Consider the following 23,078-nt stretch of genomic DNA (forward strand, 5'->3'; position numbering starts at 1 on the left):
TTGTGTGGGTACCAACATAACATGAAGGACATCTATATGTCGCGATTGCGCCAAACCATAACTTTAAAGTGATAGTTGGGTGGTGTTTTGAAGAGACAAAGATTTTCAGAATAATCTCCAGAAAATTTGAAAGTTAGAATTATAGTTCAATTACCTCGCTTAAGGTAGCTTAGGCAAAGCACAATGACGTATTCGCAAAATTTTGTAGGTAATGCTATCTATACTATGCATTACTGACTATGCACATTGAAAAAATCAAGAATAGTAAAGATTATGTTTTTTTTTTGTTTTGGCTTGTCCTGGACGTTTTGGTAACATCAGATTGAATTAAAAAAAATGACGTTTTCGCAAAATTTTGTAGGTAATGCTACTATGCATTATTGAGTATGCACATTTAAAAAAATCAAAAATAATAAAGATTATGATTTTGTTTTGTTTTGGCTTGTCCTGGACGTTTTGGTAACATCAGATTGAATTAAAAAAAAGTTTTACTAGCTTTTGTAAGTCAACACTACAATCGTACTGTCCCCAGCGGGAACAGCGGTGGTGTCCAGCGGTACGGAGGCGACCACCAGCCCCGAGGTGCGCGCGTCGCCCCCCGAGCTGGGCTCGCTGGTGCAGCAGTCGCGCGCCTCCACGCGCTCCGTGGACCTGCAGCTGCGCGCGCTGGAGCTGGCGCAGGCGCGGGCGCGCGCCGACATGCTGGCCGCCTGCCTGCCCGACCACTTCATGGCGCCCACCGGTGAGTGAGGCCGTGAGCACAATGTGATTTATTGATCTGTGTGATCCGGATGGTAATATCATATTATGGAAGGTAAAGTTAATACAAATTTAAAAATAAAATTTGCTAATAGTAGTTTATGCAACTGTCATATAATGAAGGGTATTAAAACACGAGTGTGAGTTTATGAAACGAGCGCAGCGAGTTTCATAATAGTAACGAGTGTTTTAATACCCGTGTTATATGCAGTTGCATACACTACTTTATCTTCACTAATGCAATTAATCAAACAACAAGAGTAAAAGCTGACAATAGTTTATTTATAATAATTGTTCAAATTTTGGATGGTACAATTCTGAAAGTTAATGTTAATTTTCATATAATTTTCTAGATTTTTCTGGCAAAAGATTGTGAGTTAATTTTGTTGCCAATTCTAGAATATCCGGAGGCGTACAAATATCATCGTCGCTATCCATTTTTAACTTTTAATTTATTAAATTAAATTCACGCGTACGTGTATTGTCACAGTGATTTTGCCGCCATTAAAATCTAACCAATGAGAGCGCAACTGCGCGCATGCGCGCGATGTTATAATGAGATTTTACGATATCGATGTGGATATTATACCATCATGTGAAATTGATTAAATTGAGTGTTTTGTTGTCTGCGCTATAACAGTAGTAATTATAAGTCAAGTATTGGAAACATAAGTAGAATGTTACAACATTAGTGTAGATAAACAAATATTTTGTAATTATGATAAACTTAGGCTCAAGAACCATTTTGCTAATGTCTAAATTTGACTTGCAGGTGACCACGACGCCATAATGTTCATCCTGCTGTTGCAGCGATTGAACACTAAGGCCGAGATCATAATGGGACAGATTAGGGAAAAGTAAGATTTTATTTTTTTTATAATGATTTTTTTTTTTTACTTTTAACTATTATTTATTATTTATCTCATGATGATATTGTGTTTGTTACGTTTTAAAGCACACTTTCCTATATATCCAAGGCAATTTGTTAATTGCAGTTTACTCTTTTTTTATGTTTAGAAAACCAACAACTTTACAAACCTTACAGCCATGTATATGCTATATAGTATTGCCAATAACAGATTTACCTTAAATTAACAAATAACACTGTAACAATCAAACTTTCAATGCTAAAGTGAAATAACAAAATAATAAACTTAGAAATTCAAGGATGCTATCAACTTAAACCTATCTATACAAATAAATAAAATTGGACTGTCCGTTTGTAATATTAAAATAACCGCTTTTTACTAAATGCGTATAGATGTATGATAATTGTATACACGGTACATATACCACAATAACATTTTTTACAATTTTTTTCTGTCTGTCTGTCTGTCTGTCCGTCTGTCTGTCTGTCTGTCTGTCTGTCTGTCTGTCTGTCTGTCCGTCCGTCCGTCCGTCCGTCCGTCCGTCCGTCCGTCCGTCCGTCCGTCCGTCCGTCCGTCCGTCCGTCCGTCTGTCTGTCTGTCGACAAATCGAGAGAAACCCTTGAAAATAAATAAAAATAAAATAAAATATTTTGATGATTTTTACTTTAATCGAAAGTCGGTGTGTATCATGTGGTCACATTTCAATTTCACCGAGATCTGATTACAACTTTTGGAGTAATCTTTGATAACGCGTAGTTACTTGAATATTTTTTCGTCTACCTACGTTGTATTACTTGTCGATGTAATTGAAGTCGGTTTTTTTCGTTTGCCTGTAAAGACAATTATGGTCTATTATATTTCTATTCTTCTATTTATTTATTTTTTGTTAAAGTACATAAACAAATACGACTTTTGTATAAAGATGATGAATTCTTTGTTACATAGATTCCCAGCTGTGAACGTGTGGGACAAGGAGTCCATAATGAGGACTCACACTGCGGTGCAATACAGCTTCAGATGTCAACTGGAGTATCAGCTACATATGATACAGGTAAGAAAAATATCAACTAATTAGTCTGAGATCCGTCTTGATATGTATACCAGCGCCCAATGGTTCTTAATTTGTTTACTTAATTAACTTTGTCAGGGCTCGATAGGCAACCTATTACATGTGTATTATCTTGCACATGCACTGGATCATTTTCATTAAACACACGAGGGTATATATTCCTAAGACCGGATCTTAGACTATTACATCAAATAAGTTCATGCATCATCATACAGCACGTTCTTGAGCTCACAAATAACACTTAATATTGTAAAATATATTTAGAAAGAAAGAAAGAAAGAAACACATTTATTCGGAGCATCACTCAAACTCAGTAACGCAGACAGTTTTTATACAAAAAAAAATCACAGTTAAATAGACATAATAATTAATACATAAAATATTTATACCTTAATTTTTATTTCTTTTATTAATATCATTCATCATCATCATCATTATTACAGCCTATACAGTCCACTGCTGGACATAGGCCTCCACAAGTTTACGCCAAAAATAACGTGAACTCATGTGCTTTGCCCATAGTCACCACGCTTGGCAGGCGGGTTGGTGACCGCAGTACTGGCTTTGTCGCACTGAAGACGCTGCTGCCCGTCTTCGGCCTGTGTATTTTAAAGCCAGCAGTTGGATGGTTATCCCGCCATCGGTCGGCTTCTTAAGTTCCAAGGTGGTTGTGGAACCTTGTTATCCCTTAGTCGCCTCTTACGACACCCACGGGAAGAGAGGGGGTGGCTAAATTCTTTAGTGCCGTAGCCACACAGCACAATTTATTAATAAAAAATTGTAAATGGTATCGATATGGTGCAGTGTATGGTGTGCATGTGGAGCGGCGCTCTGGAGCGCTGCAGCCCCGAGCTGCTGCTGCGCGCCGCCTCCGCGCTGCCGGACGCCGCGGCGCAGGAGAGGGCGCTGGACGCCGCCGCGCAGCTGCTCAAGACCAACGAGCTGGACGAGAACTGCTCGCTGGATGGTGAGCTCCCACTCCACCTACCACCTCTAGACAGATTGCGATTCAGCCTCTGTCATCCCACTGCTGGGCCTGGGGCTGGATAGGCCTCTATTTCCATTCAGTCTCCTATATAGAAATTGAGACAAAATCGGAGCTTAATCCGCCACACTGTTTCACTGCAAGTTGGCGGATTAGACAAAACGACGTTCCTAAATTGAAATTCCTATTTTTTTTTTCAAATAGTAGTAGGGGCTAGCACAAAAGAGTGGGTGAAAGTGACCGATATATTTTTATTGCTGTGCATATAGAATGAATTATTTTCATTTTATACACAAGGGTATTATATTCCTTAAGCCGGATCTCGGACTATTACTCATACAGTAGGCTGTATTCACTGCGAGCTTTTGCCCGTAGGCATGGAGCGGTGCTGGACGTACCTGGCGGCGATGTGGAGCGCGCTCAACATGGCGGCGGTGGAGGGGGCGGGGAGCGCGCGGGAGGTCGTGCTGCACGCCTGCGCCGCGCTCGACGCGCTGGCGCGGGCGCTCGCGGCCGACGCGAACGCGCTCACGCACGTGCTGCAGGTGAGTGTGCGAGTGTTGGTTTGGGAGCATGTGTGCGTGCAAGTGTGGGTGTGTGCGAGCGAGAACGCATGCGTGCGTTCGTGCGAACGTACTTGCGTGCGTGTTGCTGCTCTTCAACGTTATATAATACAATATTTAATTGTACACATGGTTGTTTACAGCCGTCCGATCATCAGCAAGAGTTAGGTTTGCTGCACGAGTCGATCCAGTCGAGCTGCGCGTCGTTACAGCAACAGCTGAAGAGCGTCCGGAGGCGACTGCCGCCCGGTGTGCAATTACACGCGCTACCCATCGATTTACAGGTATGGGGAGGGTCTAAACTTATCAATAACGAGTTGGATGAATCGTTTCATGCCATAGTGTATATATATAATTAGGATGAAAAATTTAATTTTATGTATGATTATGTGAATGCTACCTACATAAAGAAGTTTTAAGTTAGTGTACGATAGATTCGTAAACAGAACAGTTGATAGAATCAGCAACGCGCTTGCGATGCTTCTGGTGTATAAACTACGCTAATTGTACGCTCGTTTGCGAATCTAGCAGTATAAAAAATGTTTATTTATGTATTGTTAACGTGTACAGCTGGTGGAGAGGCTGCGCGGTGAGAGCGCCGTGCGATTGTGGCGCTGCGCACGCGCCGCATCGTTGGCGGCCCGCGCCGCGCTGGCGTGCGCCGCCACGGCGGGCGAGCGGGGCGACCCCGCGCCGCTGGCGCACGCGCCGCTGGCCGCCGTCTGGGCCGCCGCGCTCGACAAGGTCTACCAGCAGGTGCGCTCACGTGGACGTATCGTCTGTGTATCTAGCTGGCGGGCGAGCGGGGCGACCCCGCGCCGCTGAAAACTTATTTAGAATCGTGATTTGAAACTCAATGAAACGAAAATTCGTCACGATAAATAAACGAACATAAATGTGTAGGACTGAACAAGATAGAAAAAATTACACAGTATTGTATATTCTCGGTAAAAAAAAATGTCTCGTAGGCTGTAGGTCTGTTTAAAAATATTATTGGAAATAAGGTTTGAATTGCACACTTTAATCCAATAATATTTCAAAAATTTTATTCACTTCAATTTAGTTTGAAAATCATTATATATTGTTGTTTTATTATAAAAGTACTATTAAATTCATCTACCCCCCCCCCCCCCCCCCTTCCAGGACGACCACGGCGCAGTTAAAACTATCAAGCACGCATTATCCACCGTTGCGGCGGATGTGGGCAAACTGGCTGCCTTTACCCAGGACAAGGAGTACGATGTCATGTCTCTCACTAATGTGGCCTCGGAGAAGGTGTGACTTGTTTTTAAATTTTCTTTCTTGTATTGCTAATTTAATTAATTTGGTGGGTTAAGCTTTTATCCTTTTCCTAATTGGCTAATATTCTACATATTATTTCTGTAACTCAACTTGAGGATCAGGGTGTTGCAGGCGTCCATAGTACCGTCAGGCGGGCCGTATGCTTGTTTGTTACTATTGCGGTATAAAGGATATAGTACTAAAAAAAATATATTTATTTTCCAGCCTACGCCACCGATAGTGCTGCGCGCTCAGCTGGTTAAGAAGCAGCTGGAGGAGACCAAGACCTTGACGATCAGACTCGAGAACAAAGAGGCGGATATCAAGGAGCTGAGGAAGGCTTTGAAGGTGGGACAAAGATGTCAAAAAGTTCTATACAAACCGTACCCGCTACTTCATTTGTGAATACAGTTTTTATCTTTTACATTGCAAATTTGAGTTATCGTAGATGTCAGAGAACTTCCAAAAAAAAAAAAAAAATATTGACATCGTGCAATCGATCGCGCGATTATTGTTTGGTATATTTCATCTTGCTAAAGTTTTGCTAATATCGTGTACAGTAGCCAAAATCGGTCGAAGATTTATCGAATGTACTCGCCCAGCGTTTTACCCGAATAACTAAATAACTAAAACTTATACAATAATGACTTAATTGTATAGTAAAGCATTATGTCGGCAGGCGAAACAAGAAGAACTGTCTGAGATGCAAATACGCCGTGAACTCGGCGAGAGGAAACTCGCCTCAGCAGCGAGGGATGCGGAGGTGCGCGCTCAGCAGCTGCAGCGACGACTGGACGACGCGCAAAACCAGCTCAAGAGGTGCGTGGGATTGTTGCAGCGCTGCAGCTATTACATTGTATACACAATTTATTTGGTGTGTGTTACCTTTCAGCCGCTGCAGCGGTTGCATAGTCACCTAGAACTAGAGCGGTTACTGTATCGTTTAAAGCAATGTTTTTAATAATTCCAAGCAACATTATATATACAGTTCTGTAATATGTGTATTTATCTTAGATTGATTTCAATTTTTTATTTTTTTCAGAAAAGAGAAAGAATTCGAGGAAACAATGGATCATCTTCAACAAGATATCGACTCGCTCGAAAGCGAGCGAGGCGCGTTACGCGACAAACTTAAGTTGTACGCCAAGAGAGGCACGCACCACGGTGAGTACTGCTATTTTTATTTTGACGAAGTTATACGTGTATATATTGATTACGGATACTATTCAAATTGATTGGAAATATGTTAAATTTAAAAAAAAAAAAACTCAATTTTTGCGGGCTTAATGTTTTAGTGCAGAATTACTTCTTAATTTTATCGGATTATATTTGTTAGTGATGGAATTTTGTTATCTGATTTAATTACTTCTTAATTTGTTCGAGCTATCCTAAGCATTTGTGAATTTAAAGACATCTGACATTTTTATTTGATAGGTTTATTGAGTACTTTTATAATTCGTTCTTACATGGATAGGGTTATATGCGTTTTCTACATGGGCGGGTTATACGTTGTCGAAAAATTCTACAACTTAATTTAGTCAAGTTATCTATAGACTTTAATAAGGTTTTATTGAGAAAGAGCACAGCAGTATAATAATAGCATCTTACACAAAATCTGAAGCAGCCTGTCTAGAGAAGTACCTCAAGCTTTCAGTAGATCACAACTAAATAACATTATTCTCAAGTTATGGTGTGTGTCTATGGTAAGTGTAGTAAAGTAAGGTAGAGAGTTCCTGGACAGGATCGGGGTTAATCTACGGTAACCGGTTAACATCAGGTGTGCCGTACGTTTATTTGCCGACCTGGCTGTCAAAAAGGTTTTCAAGTGTATAAAGTATTTATTTGAGTGTGTGAGTGACATACGCTAACATGTGCCTGTGTGCAGCCATGGCGTCGCCAGTCGCGGTCCGGGATTACACACGTAAGATAAATGTGCTTCACCGCATGTTTGTTTTGTGTTTTAATATCGATTCTTTATCATAATGTGCTATGTTACTCAATATGTATGTATAATAGCTGGCCTGGCGAACTTCGTTCTGCCATTTTTTTTCCTGAATATAATAATCATATATATCGAAATAAAATATCCGGCTCGAAGGACCAAAAAAAAAACTGTATGGCCCTGTCCGTGTGAGTAGGAGACGACATGTGAGGGAAGGTTATGAGGGAAACCAAACCCAATGAAAGTCGATCTAACACTAAGTTTATTAAGATTATTTTGAGTATATATAGGCAGAAGTACAGACGTCATTCGACGTCATTCGTAGCAAACAAATAACAATTTCATTAGAAATCTGCATCAGTAAAATAACAATTTCGTAATAAATCAGCTAAATTAAGGAGGTTATTAATTTGCAAGACAATCATTGCTCGATGTGCGTTAACCCCTACAAGCCTATATCCTATATTTTGGGTTGGACAAAGTTATATATCTGTGCAAAATTTCTTTAAAATCTGTCCAGCAGTTTCGGAGATTAGCCGATTAGCACAAACATAGTGAAACGAGATATATAATATGTCAAACAAAGTATATGTTAATTTTTCAACACCTATTATCATTTAACTTAAGGAGACTATCTTTTGTTCCTTATAAATTTACTAGCTGACTCGCCCAACGTTGTCTTGCCGCTAAACGCTATTTAAAAATAGAGGTTGGTGGTAGAAGGGCGAAAATTTAGGGTTGTATGTATTTTTAAATACCAAATCATAATAAAATAAAAAATGAATAATTTATATTAAAAAAAAAATTAGGGGTGGACAACCCTTAACATTTAGGGGGATGAAAAATAGATGTTCGATTCTCAGACCTACCCAATATGTACAAATTTCATGATAATCGGTCAAGCCGTTTTGGAGGAGTTTAACTACAAACACCGAATCACGCGAGAATTTTATATATTAGATTAACTTGCTGATCCGGTGAGCAGAACATTCACAATGAAAAATTGAGACCCGGGCCCGGCTTTTCATTGTAATTTCATTGTGTATAACCGTGCTTACACCCTCATTGGACGGTTTGTGCAGAACTAACTTACCATCTTAATTTATTTACTTTATTGATAAATCGACGTTATCTGGGCGCGATTTCATTATAACCCATGGCATTAAACACATGATGGTATGCATTTTTTTAAGCCGGATCTCAAGTCAACTAAGATGGCCATATAAATAAAATTGAGATTTTTGAGTAATATAGCACATTTTCAAATATAATTTTTTTTTAATCATCAATAACAAATAACGCATTTTCAATAATTACGACCACGTAAAGCTTAAAATATTAATTCGCAAATTAATCATCTGTATTTTTTCATTATAGTACAAAAAAAACCTAAAAATATAAATTTCGGTAAAATATAATATCTATTTCCCAGCTGACCCCGCAAACGTTGTTTTGCCATATATCTTATCAACCCCCTTAATCCCCCCCCTACAACTTAGGGGTATGAAAAATAGATGTTGTTCGATTCTCAGACCTAGACCTGCACACAAATATTCATGAGAATCGGTCAAGCCGTTTCGGAAGAGTTTAACTACAAACACCGCGACACGAGAATTTTATATATCAGATTTAATTTTAAATTCATTGATGTTTTTTTAATACGAAATATAGCATTTTATTTTGATTTGAAAGTTTTTTTCTTTCTCAAAATAAAAATAAATAAAATTCTTTTAACATATATATTTTTAATTTAAATATGGCGGTGAACTGTTCGCGCCTTTTCACCTTTTTACCTTTACACCTTTACTTAACATAAAAATGCGTAATTGTCCAGCATATAAATACTTGAATGAAGTAAATATTGTAATAATAGAATTTTTCTTTTTTTTCTTCAACAAGTTTATACATATAAAAAATATTTAATTTTCTAGCGGTGGTGACAACGCCTACACCAAAAGATGCACCGCGTAAGATCATCTATTTGATCGATGTTGCAAATAGCATGGTTTTATTTAAGTTGCGACCATACGTTTTCCCAAAAGATTTTTGTACTATTTCTTTTGTTCCAATTAAAAAAAAACATTTTGTACGCTTCTTATAACTATTGCTTATCTGTGGCTGATGTTGCATGATTGTTATATCTTTGTTAATTATCTAATAGTGTTAGCGCCAAAAATAAAAGTAAAATATAAAAAAATAGAAATAGAAAAGTCGATGTGTATATCTTTTACTATTTTATAATTTATTAACTTACGATAAAATATTTGAACTATATTTAACTTATTTTCAAAATGAAACAGCTTAAAATCAAAGCTGTCAATTATTTAAAAATAAAAATGTAATAAAAATAAAAATTTGGAATTTATTGGACTAAATATATGCTATCTATAATCTATAATCTATAATAATATATATAAAAGCGAAAGGTCACTCACTCATCACGAAATCTCCGAAACTATAACACCTACAAACTTGAAATTTGGCAGGTAGACTCCTTATAGGACGTAGACATTTGCTAAGAACGGGTTTTACGAAATTCGACCCCTAAAGGGGTAAAAGGGGAGTTGAGAGTTTGTAGGAAAGTCCTATGTTTTTGAAGTAAGAGACTTGAAATTTAAAATGTACGCTCTTTAGATGGTGAGAAGATGTCCAAATAATGCATCGTAATCAATATATATAGAATAGAAAGGTCACTGACTCATCATGAGAACTCAAAAACCGCTGGATGGTCCATCCATCCAGGATGGACAAAGACGAAATTTAGCAAGGAGGTAGATTATAGTTAGTAGACGTCCGCTAAGAACGGATTTTGCGATATTCCACCGCTAAAGGGGTTTAATTGGGGTTGATAGTTTGTATGAAACATATACAGCAGCTATAGGTTCGCCTGATAGGTTATTTATACTGCAGCCTAAAAATAAAACTAAAAATGTGGTGTATAGAGAGGTTTTATAAAAAAAAAACTATTAAATTATACTAAATTGTGCCTTTTAAAAAGTTACTCAGTGTGAAAAGCATTTAAAGTGACTAAAATAAATAAATAATTTGCGTTAAACATCTTAATAGTAAAGCATATCTTCATAACCACGCGGACGTAGTCGCGGGCAACAATTAATGTATTATAAAACAAAGTCCCCAAAAGTGTATGCGATCGATTCCCCCAAAATCTACTGAACGGATTTTCACGCGGTTTCACCAATGGAGAGAGAGCTTCAAGAGGAAGGTTTACGGAACGGCTAAGCCGATTTTGATGAGAGTTTCACTGGAAGTTTGGCGAGAAAACTTTGTGACACACTAATTTCACGCGGGCGAAGCCGCGGGCACAGCTAGTAATAATATAAATATAAGTTTAATGATACATTATAAAATTGTAATCATAAACGAAATTTAAAAAAGCAGTCAATAAAGCTTTTACATAAGCGCGGCAATTTAGCTGCTGAGACTAGGTTAATTCTCTACGGACATCAGTTGTACACTTTTTGCCTTTATGCTGCCTGCCATATTAGTTGCTGTTAAATTTATATTAATTATATTATTGCAGTAATATTTTTAAAACATTTTAATTCGGCATGAAAAAAGTAAAATCTTGTTTTTTTTTTTAAGATTTTTCATAACATACAGATGACATTTTTTTTTCGAATTTGTGATATTACATAATAGTGTGTAAAATAAAGTAATTATTAGGATTTTTTCCCTATTGATCCAAATCTTCAACTAATAACTTTATTCTAATTACATTTTAAAAATAACGAAAATATGTGATTAATGAACTTATAGAAAACAATTTAAATTCATTTCATTATTAACCAAATTAATACCAAAATTGTTAATAAAAACATGTCACTAACGAAGGTGAAATAAAAATAATAATCTAAAATCTTTTAAAACTAGATTTTCACGGTAAATTGGATGAAACAAACTTACGATTAATTTTCCTCTATGAATTGTCCTGAATTTTGGTTTAAATTTGTAAATAATAAATAAAAAATATTATACAAGTACTTTTTAAATTTTTTATTTAAATTGTTTTTAAATCATTAACTGAATTATTAATTTTAATTTTTATTATTAGTTTAAATTTTTATTACTATTGAATTAGAAAAAAATAATAAATAAATATAAAAATATACATATAATTTTTCTTTTTAATTTACTAAGAACTCATTGATAATGTTTGTTCATCCAATTTTCTAAACTAGTATAATTGTTATTATATAATAAATAACGTTTTTAGAGGAGGCGCCGGTAAAGGTAGCTTCGGGCATCGCAGCTGGAGAGGTGAACGAAGCTCTGCAGCATCAGCTCAAAGTACTCAGCTGGTGAGTATTCATAAATATATTCAGATTCAGCCTGTAATATTTCACTGCTGGGCATAGGTTTCTTTCTTTAGGTTTCTGTAGAAGAAGAATCACAGCTTAATCCACCACGCTGCCCCACTGCGGGTTAGCGGATATATTCCCTACCAACACAACCATAGGTCGCTGGTTCAGATCCGGCTCGAAGGATCACAATGTAGGGTGCCTGAGCCTTAGCGAAATGTTTTATGTTTAAATGTTAAAATTAGAAATAACTATACGCTCAAGATGTTTATTAAATTTAAATGTTAATAATGTTAATGAATGTTAATGAGCGCATCCGATTAAAGACACGGTGAACTATGCACTGAAGTAACATGCACGGCGTTGGCCTAATTTATTTAGTGCGGCGCCATGCATGTGCAATGTTGTTTTGCTGAACAACACCTAAATGCTCGGTAATTGATTGAACAATGGGTATCAGTATCAGGTATACACGATAACAATCGGGACCGATAGCTCAACATGCTCTCTGAGGCACATTGGGGGGTAAATATGGATTATCTGACCGGAAATAAATATTTGTATAAGGGGATATCAATTATTATGTCAGCTCATAATAAGGGGAGGGGAGGGGTCCAATAAAATGTCACTAAATCTCACCTAAGCGGGGAGGGGTCTAAATTGATCGAAAAATAGCTCACGTTCCATCCATTATTTAATTAATGGATGCCCTCCCGCCTCCCCAGGACGGTGGAGCGCGAGCGCAGCGCCCGCGCGGCGGCGTGCGCCCGCGCCGAGCGCGCCGCCCTGCGCGCGCTGCGGCCGCTGCACCACCCCGCCGCGCCCGCCGCCGCGCTGCGCCGCCGCGCCGCCGCCGCGCTGGAGCTGCGCCTGGCGCGGCTGCACGCCGTGAGTGTAACGTACAGGTGTACTAGTACGTGCGGCCGCTGCACCACCCCGCCGCGCTGGAGCTGCGCCTGGCGCGGCTGCACGCCGTGAGTGTAACGTACAGGTGTACTAGTACGTGCGGCCGCTGCACCACCCCGCCGCGCTGGAGCTGCGCCTGGCGCGGCTGCACGCCGTGAGTGTAACGTACAGGTGTACTAGTACGTGCGGCCGCTGCACCACCCCGCCGCGCCCGCCGCCGCGCTGCGCCGCCGCGCCGCCGCCGCGCTGGAGCTGCGCCTGGCGCGGCTGCACGCCGTGAGTGTAACGTACAGGTGTACTAGTACGTGCGGCCGCTGCACCACCCCGCCGCGCTGGAGCTGCGCCTGGCGCGGCTGCACGCCGTGAGTGTAACGTACAGGTGTACTAGTACGTGCGGCCGCTGCACCACCCCGCCGCGCCCGCCGCCGCGCTGCGCCGCCGCGCCGCCGCCGCGCTGGAGCTGCGCCTGGCGCGGCTGCACGCCGTGAGTGTAACGTACAGGTGTACTAGTACGTGCGGCCGCTGCACCACCCCGCCGCGCCCGCCGCCGCGCTGCGCCGCCGCGCCGCCGCCGCGCTGGAGCTGCGCCTGGCGCGGCTGCACGCCGTGAGTGTAACGTACAGGTGTACTAGTACGTGCGGCCGCTGCACCACCCCGCCGCGCCCGCCGCCGCGCTGCGCCGCCGCGCCGCCGCCGCGCTGGAGCTGCGCCTGGCGCGGCTGCACGCCGTGAGTGTAACGTACAGGTGTACTAGTACGTGCGGCCGCTGCACCACCCCGCCGCGCCCGCCGCCGCGCTGCGCCGCCGCGCCGCCGCCGCGCTGGAGCTGCGCCTGGCGCGGCTGCACGCCGTGAGTGTAACGTACAGGTGTACTAGTACGTGCGGCCGCTGCACCACCCCGCCGCGCTGGAGCTGCGCCTGGCGCGGCTGCACGCCGTGAGTGTAACGTACAGGTGTACTAGTACGTGCGGCCGCTGCACCACCCCGCCGCGCCCGCCGCCGCGCTGCGCCGCCGCGCCGCCGCCGCGCTGGAGCTGCGCCTGGCGCGGCTGCACGCCGTGAGTGTAACGTACAGGTGTACTAGTACGTGCGGCCGCTGCACCACCCCGCCGCGCCCGCCGCCGCGCTGCGCCGCCGCGCCGCCGCCGCGCTGGAGCTGCGCCTGGCGCGGCTGCACGCCGTGAGTGTAACGTACAGGTGTACTAGTACGTGCGGCCGCTGCACCACCCCGCCGCGCTGGAGCTGCGCCTGGCGCGGCTGCACGCCGTGAGTGTAACGTACAGGTGTACTAGTACGTGCGGCCGCTGCACCACCCCGCCGCGCTGGAGCTGCGCCTGGCGCGGCTGCACGCCGTGAGTGTAACGTACAGGTGTACTAGTACGTGCGGCCGCTGCACCACCCCGCCGCGCCCGCCGCCGCGCTGCGCCGCCGCGCCGCCGCCGCGCTGGAGCTGCGCCTGGCGCGGCTGCACGCCGTGAGTGTAACGTACAGGTGTACTAGTACGTGCGGCCGCTGCACCACCCCGCCGCGCTGGAGCTGCGCCTGGCGCGGCTGCACGCCGTGAGTGTAACGTACAGGTGTACTAGTACGTGCGGCCGCTGCACCACCCCGCCGCGCCCGCCGCCGCGCTGCGCCGCCGCGCCGCCGCCGCGCTGGAGCTGCGCCTGGCGCGGCTGCACGCCGTGAGTGTAACGTACAGGTGTACTAGTACGTGCGGCCGCTGCACCACCCCGCCGCGCTGGAGCTGCGCCTGGCGCGGCTGCACGCCGTGAGTGTAACGTACAGGTGTACTAGTACGTGCGGCCGCTGCACCACCCCGCCGCGCTGGAGCTGCGCCTGGCGCGGCTGCACGCCGTGAGTGTAACGTACAGGTGTACTAGTACGTGCGGCCGCTGCACCACCCCGCCGCGCTGGAGCTGCGCCTGGCGCGGCTGCACGCCGTGAGTGTAACGTACAGGTGTACTAGTACGTGCGGCCGCTGCACCACCCCGCCGCGCCCGCCGCCGCGCTGCGCCGCCGCGCCGCCGCCGCGCTGGAGCTGCGCCTGGCGCGGCTGCACGCCGTGAGTGTAACGTACAGGTGTACTAGTACGTGCGGCCGCTGCACCACCCCGCCGCGCTGGAGCTGCGCCTGGCGCGGCTGCACGCCGTGAGTGTAACGTACAGGTGTACTAGTACGTGCGGCCGCTGCACCACCCCGCCGCGCTGGAGCTGCGCCTGGCGCGGCTGCACGCCGTGAGTGTAACGTACAGGTGTACTAGTACGTGCGGCCGCTGCACCACCCCGCCGCGCTGGAGCTGCGCCTGGCGCGGCTGCACGCCGTGAGTGTAACGTACAGGTGTACTAGTACGTGCGGCCGCTGCACCACCCCGCCGCGCCCGCCGCCGCGCTGCGCCGCCGCGCCGCCGCCGCGCTGGAGCTGCGCCTGGCGCGGCTGCACGCCGTGAGTGTAACGTACAGGTGTACTAGTACGTGCGGCCGCTGCACCACCCCGCCGCGCTGGAGCTGCGCCTGGCGCGGCTGCACGCCGTGAGTGTAACGTACAGGTGTACTAGTACGTGCGGCCGCTGCACCACCCCGCCGCGCTGGAGCTGCGCCTGGCGCGGCTGCACGCCGTGAGTGTAACGTACAGGTGTACTAGTACGTGCGGCCGCTGCACCACCCCGCCGCGCCCGCCGCCGCGCTGCGCCGCCGCGCCGCCGCCGCGCTGGAGCTGCGCCTGGCGCGGCTGCACGCCGTGAGTGTAACGTACAGGTGTACTAGTACGTGCGGCCGCTGCACCACCCCGCCGCGCTGGAGCTGCGCCTGGCGCGGCTGCACGCCGTGAGTGTAACGTACAGGTGTACTAGTACGTGCGGCCGCTGCACCACCCCGCCGCGCTGGAGCTGCGCCTGGCGCGGCTGCACGCCGTGAGTGTAACGTACAGGTGTACTAGTACGTGCGGCCGCTGCACCACCCCGCCGCGCTGGAGCTGCGCCTGGCGCGGCTGCACGCCGTGAGTGTAACGTACAGGTGTACTAGTACGTGCGGCCGCTGCACCACCCCGCCGCGCTGGAGCTGCGCCTGGCGCGGCTGCACGCCGTGAGTGTAACGTACAGGTGTACTAGTACGTGCGGCCGCTGCACCACCCCGCCGCGCTGGAGCTGCGCCTGGCGCGGCTGCACGCCGTGAGTGTAACGTACAGGTGTACTAGTACGTGCGGCCGCTGCACCACCCCGCCGCGCCCGCCGCCGCGCTGCGCCGCCGCGCCGCCGCCGCGCTGGAGCTGCGCCTGGCGCGGCTGCACGCCGTGAGTGTAACGTACAGGTGTACTAGTACGTGCGGCCGCTGCACCACCCCGCCGCGCTGGAGCTGCGCCTGGCGCGGCTGCACGCCGTGAGTGTAACGTACAGGTGTACTAGTACGTGCGGCCGCTGCACCACCCCGCCGCGATGGTAACTGTTTGGTGGTCTAGCGCCGGTGTAATTCATCACAGCTTCTTACCAAACGGCATGAGCATTACTGCAGATGTGTACTGTGAAGAACTAAACACAATAATGGGGAAGCTCATACCTCCAACCAGCTTTGGTCAATCGCTCGGCTCCGCTGCTCCTGCACGACAACACGCGACGCCACACTGCACAGTAGACGATCTCCCAGTTACAAGAACTGGGGTCGGAAGTTCTCCGTCATCCACCGTACTCACCAGATCATGCCCCTACAGACTTCCACTTTTTCCAGAATTTGGATATCTTTTTGGCGGGAAAAAAATTCAATACCCGAGAGGAAGTACAAAATGCCTTTGAAGCGTTTGTTGCCTCCCGTCCAGCAGAGTTTTTAACCGACTTCAAAAAAAAGGAGGAGGTTACTCAATTCGACCGTCTATATATATATATATATATATATATATATATATATATTTTTTTTTTTTATGTATGTTCGGGGATAACTCCGTCGTTTATGAACCGATTTTGATAATTATTTGTTGTTGGAAAGGAGATATTTTTTGTTTGGTACCATGATAAGGAAACCAGGATCTGATGATGGGATCCCAGAGAAGTCGAGGGAAACTCTCGAAAATCCACATATCTTTTTACAGGTTTTACCGATTTTAATGATTTTTTATTTAATCGACAGCCGATATTTATCATGTGGTCGCATTTAAATTTCATCGAGATCTGATTATAACTTTTGGAGTAATCTTTGATAATGCGTATTTACGTGACTAATTTTTCGTCTACCTACGTTGTATTACTTGTCGATATAATTGGAGTCGGTTTTTCTTCGTTTGCCTGCAAACAATTATTCAAGAAAGGCATCAATAAGCTACCACTACGTTGTTAAAAATGCATTGATGAATGGGTAATAAGTTTGAATACTAAAAATAGAAAATATAGCAAAAAAGTGCGTTAACTTATTTCATCAAAAACGGCAATTTCATAGGTAAGACCTATTATACACACGAAATTTCAACCAAATTGATTCGGCCGATTATTAGAAATTAGGTGACATTCGACGAGATTCGACTTTTAAAGTTCCAAGGTGCTAGTGGAACTGTGTTATCCCTTAGTCGCCTCTTACGACACCCATGTAAAGAGAGGGGGTGGCTGTATTATTTACTGCCGTAGCCACACAGACTAGTATATGTATATTAATATTGTTTTGTTTTCTATAACAGGAATGGACCCTATTCGTCGCCAAGTCCGGTCTGGTCAAGTTCCCCGAAGAGCCGAGTAAATACGCGAAAGCGCTGGAACAACACAAGGAAAAGCAGAAAGAGATTAGACGGCAGTTGGAAGTGAGTTATTGTAGACTTTTTACTGAGGTAGGGCACAGCAGGATATTTCCTGCTCAAATATGGAGCAGCCCGACTGGGATACCTCGACCTTACAGAAGATCACAACTACATAATACTGTTTTCCAGCAGTGTTGTGTTCCTGTTGGTGAGTAAGGTGACCAGAGCTCCTGGGGGAATTGGGGATTGGGTCGGCAACGCGCTTGCGATGCTTCTGGTGTTACAGACGTATATAAGCTACGGTAATCGCTTACCATCAGGTCGCTTATCGTCGCTCGGTTGTCAATCTAGTTACATAAAAAAAAGCCTAACATACTGTCAGATAGGATTAAATTATATTCATAAAAATACTATATTAAATAATATATTAAATGATATTTTTGTTCTTGAACTCCAGTAATGGTTTTCGGTTCAAAATTATATTAATGACTAGCTCCTGCCCTCGACTTCGTCCGCGTGGAATAGTTATTTTTAAACATTCTTCATTGGTGCTCCGCTTCCATGGATCTTAGCGTGATTATATATAGCCTGTAGCCTTCCTCGATAAATGGGCTATCTAACACTGAAATAGTTTTTCAAATCGGACCAGTAGTTCTTGAGATTAGCGCGTTTATGTAAACAAACAAACTCTTCAGCTTTATAATAGACTACCTGTGCCCGCGCCTTCGTCCGCGTGGAATTTAATTAAAAAGTTATTGTTCAGTTCGCAGAGTAATAAAATAAATAAATTTTTAAAATAAAAAGTAGCCTAAGTTACTCCTTAGTATATCAGCTATCTGCCAGTAAAAGTCACGTCACAATCGGTGCAGCCGTTTCAGAGATTAGCCGAAACAAACAGACAGACAGACAAAAATTGTAAAATTGTGAATTTTGGTATATGTACCGTGTATACGTCCATACGCACTTAGTAAAAAGCGGTTATTTTAATATTACAAACAGACACTCCAATTTTATTTATTTGTATAGATAAAAATGTGTGGGTGTAGTGGCTCTGTATTTTACAAGACATGACAATGTTTGTAACAAAAGAAAGGTTTTCTCAAAGTGTAACTGCCGTGTGAGAGAGTTTCTTGCCGATTTTTCTCTGCCTAAGCTACATTATGATTCTGTGGTAGCTACACTTCAAATATAATAAGATTACTATATTGAACTTATTAAAGTAAAATGGTGATCCAAGCTGTGCAGTGCTTTTTTTAATCCTACTTGAATAATGTAATTTGTGATTTTGATATTGAAACGAAAGAAAACTTTTACATTTGCCATATTTTAGTTTACAAATTATAAAAATTAAGTAGTAATATTTTTTTTTTTTAATAAATATAATAATAATAGAAACATAAAAGAGTACAATGAATAAAAGGATAAGTAACACAAAAATAACAAAAAGAAAGGAAATGTCAACTAGGTTTCTGCAATGGTTTTTGGCAGCAAAAATGTATTGCCAAAAACACTATTTTTTGGCAGAATTTAGGTTTTCGATATAATTTTGTAATAGATCCATCAATCTAATATACAATATTTACATTGCCAATGATAGAAATAAGGTAATGGATGTATGGGGACGAAGAATGAACAAAAATATGTATCAATATTGTTTTGTAATGTTTACGCGAATTTCAATCATTATAAAGAAAACAACTTTTTCGGATTTTATCGTGGCTTAAGTTTTTTAGATGCCCGACGTTTCGGACACTTTACAGCAACCATGGCCACGGGAAGACTACCGAAAAATTTGTTTAATTATAATATGGTACTATTATATTTCCCGTTTCCAGGAGAAGCTAGTGGCCATCCAGGCGGAGGTCCGGGGTCTGGTGGCTGTACATCGTCCCTGGCGCTGTGTGGAGGCAGACTTCACGGAGTTCCCCGCTCCAGAACTGACAGCGGTCAGTTGCCTGTTAACCTTCAAACTGATGAGCTAAACTTTAGGATTTGCATTCAGCCTGTAACATACCACTGGGGCCCTCTTTCTCCGTATAATTGGAGAAGGATCAGAGCTTAATCCACCACGCTACTCCACTGCAGGTTGCCGGATATGTTCCCTGCCATGATTAACGATTGCTATCAGGTATTTACTAGTATGATAACGACTGGGACCGACGGCATAACGTGCCCACAAGGACAGACATCCCCCGACTGGGACTCGAACCCGCAAACCGTCGGTGTTTTAGGGGACTCCTCGCACCGCTTCACCAGAGCGGTTGTTAGGATTTAGCTTTAATGAAACTTTAGGATTCAGGGTTCCTAAATAGGGGGAATAGTTCAGAGAGTTTTCCAGCTTAGCAGTATGTTCGTATATATATAATTAATCTATGCAAACCGAACTAAATCAAATTATAAGTACTGGATACAGTCTGATAGTTGCAACACATTAAACTTGAAATACTTAAATAAATATTTCGACATAATTCGCTTCATAATCTAGCAACACCATTACACATGTTTATACATTATTAAGAGTAAATTTTTGTCCAGCAAACACTATCGCTTTAGCTTGTCATATGCCCACAGCTGGGTATAGGCCTCTTTCCCCGTGTAGGAGAAGAATCACTGTCCACCACGCTGCTCCAATGCGGGTTAATGGCGGATATATTCCCTACTATGAGTAACGATCACTGTCAGGTGTACATGATAACAACCGGGACCGACACTATAATATCGATTTGCATCGGCAAGTAATATAATGTAAAAAAAATAATTATATTTGTATGTAAGGACTGTTTTTTTTTTTTTTTTTTTTAATTCACCGACCAAATTGCCCTAAACTTTATACCACCTTTATAAAATAAAACAAGACCTACTTTATAAAAAAAATTAAAAAAAAAATGACATAACGCTTTATTGTACACCAAAACAGAAATAATACATATTAGATTGATTTTAACAGAGTATCGGCCTTATCGCTGAACAGCAATATCTTCCAGGCAACCTAGGGGCAGAGGATGGTTTAGGTGTAAAAATTGTGGTTATAACATTTAAAGCGAGATATAAACGTGTATATATACATACATAAACACATACAAATACATACATACATATGTACATATAACATCATTAAAAACTATTCACAATTGACGGAATATCGATTTGAGAACCGCATTTTGATCCATTTTTAACCTCTTCACAACTTGTTAATTTGTTAATCTGCATACATAAAATTTTGCACATTAACTTACATTTATTAAATGATAAATTTTCAGGCACTAACCGGTAAAGCGATCGACATTGGTACAATAAAGTATCCAGCATCTGAATCCGTTCAAGATGACACCATCTACGTCACTCCGACACAGCTGGCAAAGTAAGTTCAATAGATTAAAAAAATCTTATCCCCCTCTATGTACCCCCCTCTCATGTGCCGCCCAGGGCCATAGCTCCCCCAGGACTACCAACGGTACGCCACTGGCAAAATATTAATCTATACAAATAAATAAAATTGGAGTGTCTGTTTGTAATATTAAAATAACCGTATTTTACTAAATGCATATGGATGTATACACGGTACATTTACCAAAATAACACTTTTTTTTACGAGTTTTGTGTGTCTGTCTGTTTGTTTGTTCCGGTTAATCTCTGAAGCGGCTGGACCAATTTTGACGGGACTTTCACTGGCAGATAGCTGATGTAGTAAGGAGTAACTCAAGCTACTTTTATTTTATAATTTACTTTATAACTCGGCGATCTGAACAATAACTTTTTTCTTGAATTTCACGTGGATGAAGTCGCGGGGACAGCTAGTTATTTAATATATTAAGCATTATATATATCATTATATAATTCTCTCTTGATGAAAAAATATATTGTTTTTTTTTTTAATTACAGATTACGTGAAATCGTCTCTGAACTACAATCAGACGATGTTCAGCTAGATTTGAAACCGCTCGATCAAACTGTCTGCGCGGCCTGAGGAGAGAAGTAAAGTAGGAGAAATAGAGAGAGAGTGAGAAGAGAATGTAAGGGAGATGAGAGAGATCGTATTAGCTTTATTTATAGAGCTGCAAACAAAAATGACAGCTGTGTCCGAGTTTAATTGATTAAAATTAGTAGTGAAATATAATCTTTTAATTTATTTTTTATTGTCTATTTGCATGAATTATATTAATAGCTTAAATTCGATTAGGTTAAAAAAAGAACATCCTTAGTTTTTTTTAAATTAATTTAAGAGAGATCTTGATGGAAAAATATATTTAATTTTGAATATTTTTAATACAATACGTCCCTGGTGGAGACACTTGTTTGATTTTTTTTTTAAATTCTTTATAACTTCATAATACTTTTAAAATAACAAGTCTTTGTAACTCTGTACAACTCTGATAAAGTTAAATACAGAAATTTCGACGGTTATTAAATAGTTTTTTTTACCGCGGCGTTTCTTCGTTAGTGGAACGGCAATTTCAGCGGTCGTGGCCGATGACGTGGCGGGCTTTTAGTGGAACGCACCCAATGTGCAGCCGTTGGGTTGTCTATTGTTATAAACAGGTATGTCGATGCCAGTTATCTTCTATATACCTGGCAACCCAGTGGTTCTTCAAGCTAAATAATAGGCAACCCAACGGCTGCGCATTCTATACGTTTCACACTATCAAGTCTGATTTTTTTTTACATAATTAAAAACAGTCAGTCCAGATTTTTTAGGCAACCCATTTTCAATATATAATCTAATATACTAAATTTATTATAAAGCTAGTTTCATTCTATTATCAGCTCGGTAAAGATCGACTTAGGTTCGAATCTTAGACCATCATTAAATTTGTAATGCTAAAGTTCTTTTAATATGAACGGAATAATTTAATACTTACCACTTTAGAATATGCGTAAAATGTATGTTTTAATTTAACAAACGAAAACAAACTAACTCCAGAATTATTTAATGATTAGGATCTGTTGTTATTTATCATCATCATCATGTCAGCTTAATACAGTCCACTGCTGGACATAGTCCTCCACAAGTTCGCGCCAAAAATGGCGTGAACTCATGTGTGTTGCCCATAGTCACCACGCTGGGCAGGCGGGTTGGTGACCGCGGGGCTGGCTTTGTCGCACTGAAGACGCTGCTGCCCGTCTTCGGCCTGTGTATTTCAAAGCCAGCAGTTGGATGATTATCCCGTCATCGGTCGGCTTTTTAAGCCCCAAGGTGGTAGTGGAACTGTATGTGTTGTTATTATTTATATTTGAAATAAAGTTAAATTTACTATAAATCATTTGGCAGCTTCGTTTGATAGATGTCACTGTATTGGCAAACTATTACTATTCGCTAAAATATATATTCTTTTTAATATTCATTATGTACATATATAAAAATTAATTAATATATAACATTTAATTAATTATAATAATTTCTGAATTTAATTTTAAAAGCAAATGCAAAAAAGAACAAATTTAACATCTATAATATACCTACCCTAATAATATTTATTTTGAAATAATAAAAATTAAATTATAATTAGCAATAAAATTGACTGATTTTTTTGGTACTAAAATTTGTTGTGGAACGAACTTATTCTAAACTCAGCTAACAATAAAAATAATGCTAACAATAATAATAATAATAATAAAATATTATCTTAGATGTACGTTTTTCTTTAAAATAAATAGTATACTTTTGTATATGT

The 23,078-nt window shown here is 42.4% G+C and overlaps 1 protein-coding gene across 1 annotated transcript in view; it reads left to right on the forward strand.

Moving 5' to 3' along the window:
• The window catches only part of LOC123667284 (dynactin subunit 1), a 38,958-nt gene extending 17,440 nt beyond the window's left edge, over positions 1–21,518 (forward strand). The window contains exons 13-30 of the mRNA XM_045601240.1: positions 506–742; positions 1,532–1,616; positions 2,574–2,679; positions 3,502–3,664; positions 4,058–4,227; positions 4,389–4,529; positions 4,816–5,001; positions 5,389–5,520; positions 5,752–5,874; positions 6,206–6,345; positions 6,569–6,690; positions 7,412–7,447; positions 11,703–11,787; positions 12,513–12,675; positions 17,350–17,469; positions 19,242–19,352; positions 20,667–20,767; positions 21,289–21,518. Coding sequence (XP_045457196.1) covers positions 506–742; positions 1,532–1,616; positions 2,574–2,679; positions 3,502–3,664; positions 4,058–4,227; positions 4,389–4,529; positions 4,816–5,001; positions 5,389–5,520; positions 5,752–5,874; positions 6,206–6,345; positions 6,569–6,690; positions 7,412–7,447; positions 11,703–11,787; positions 12,513–12,675; positions 17,350–17,469; positions 19,242–19,352; positions 20,667–20,767; positions 21,289–21,373 — 2,306 coding nt within the window. The 3' untranslated portion in view covers positions 21,374–21,518. The remainder of the gene's footprint in view (positions 1–505; positions 743–1,531; positions 1,617–2,573; positions 2,680–3,501; positions 3,665–4,057; positions 4,228–4,388; positions 4,530–4,815; positions 5,002–5,388; positions 5,521–5,751; positions 5,875–6,205; positions 6,346–6,568; positions 6,691–7,411; positions 7,448–11,702; positions 11,788–12,512; positions 12,676–17,349; positions 17,470–19,241; positions 19,353–20,666; positions 20,768–21,288) is intronic.
• The last annotated feature ends 1,560 nt before the right edge of the window (positions 21,519–23,078 follow it).

Source organism: Melitaea cinxia, chromosome 27, assembly GCF_905220565.1.
Source record: "Melitaea cinxia chromosome 27, ilMelCinx1.1, whole genome shotgun sequence".
In the NCBI taxonomy this organism is placed as follows: domain Eukaryota; kingdom Metazoa; phylum Arthropoda; class Insecta; order Lepidoptera; family Nymphalidae; genus Melitaea; species Melitaea cinxia.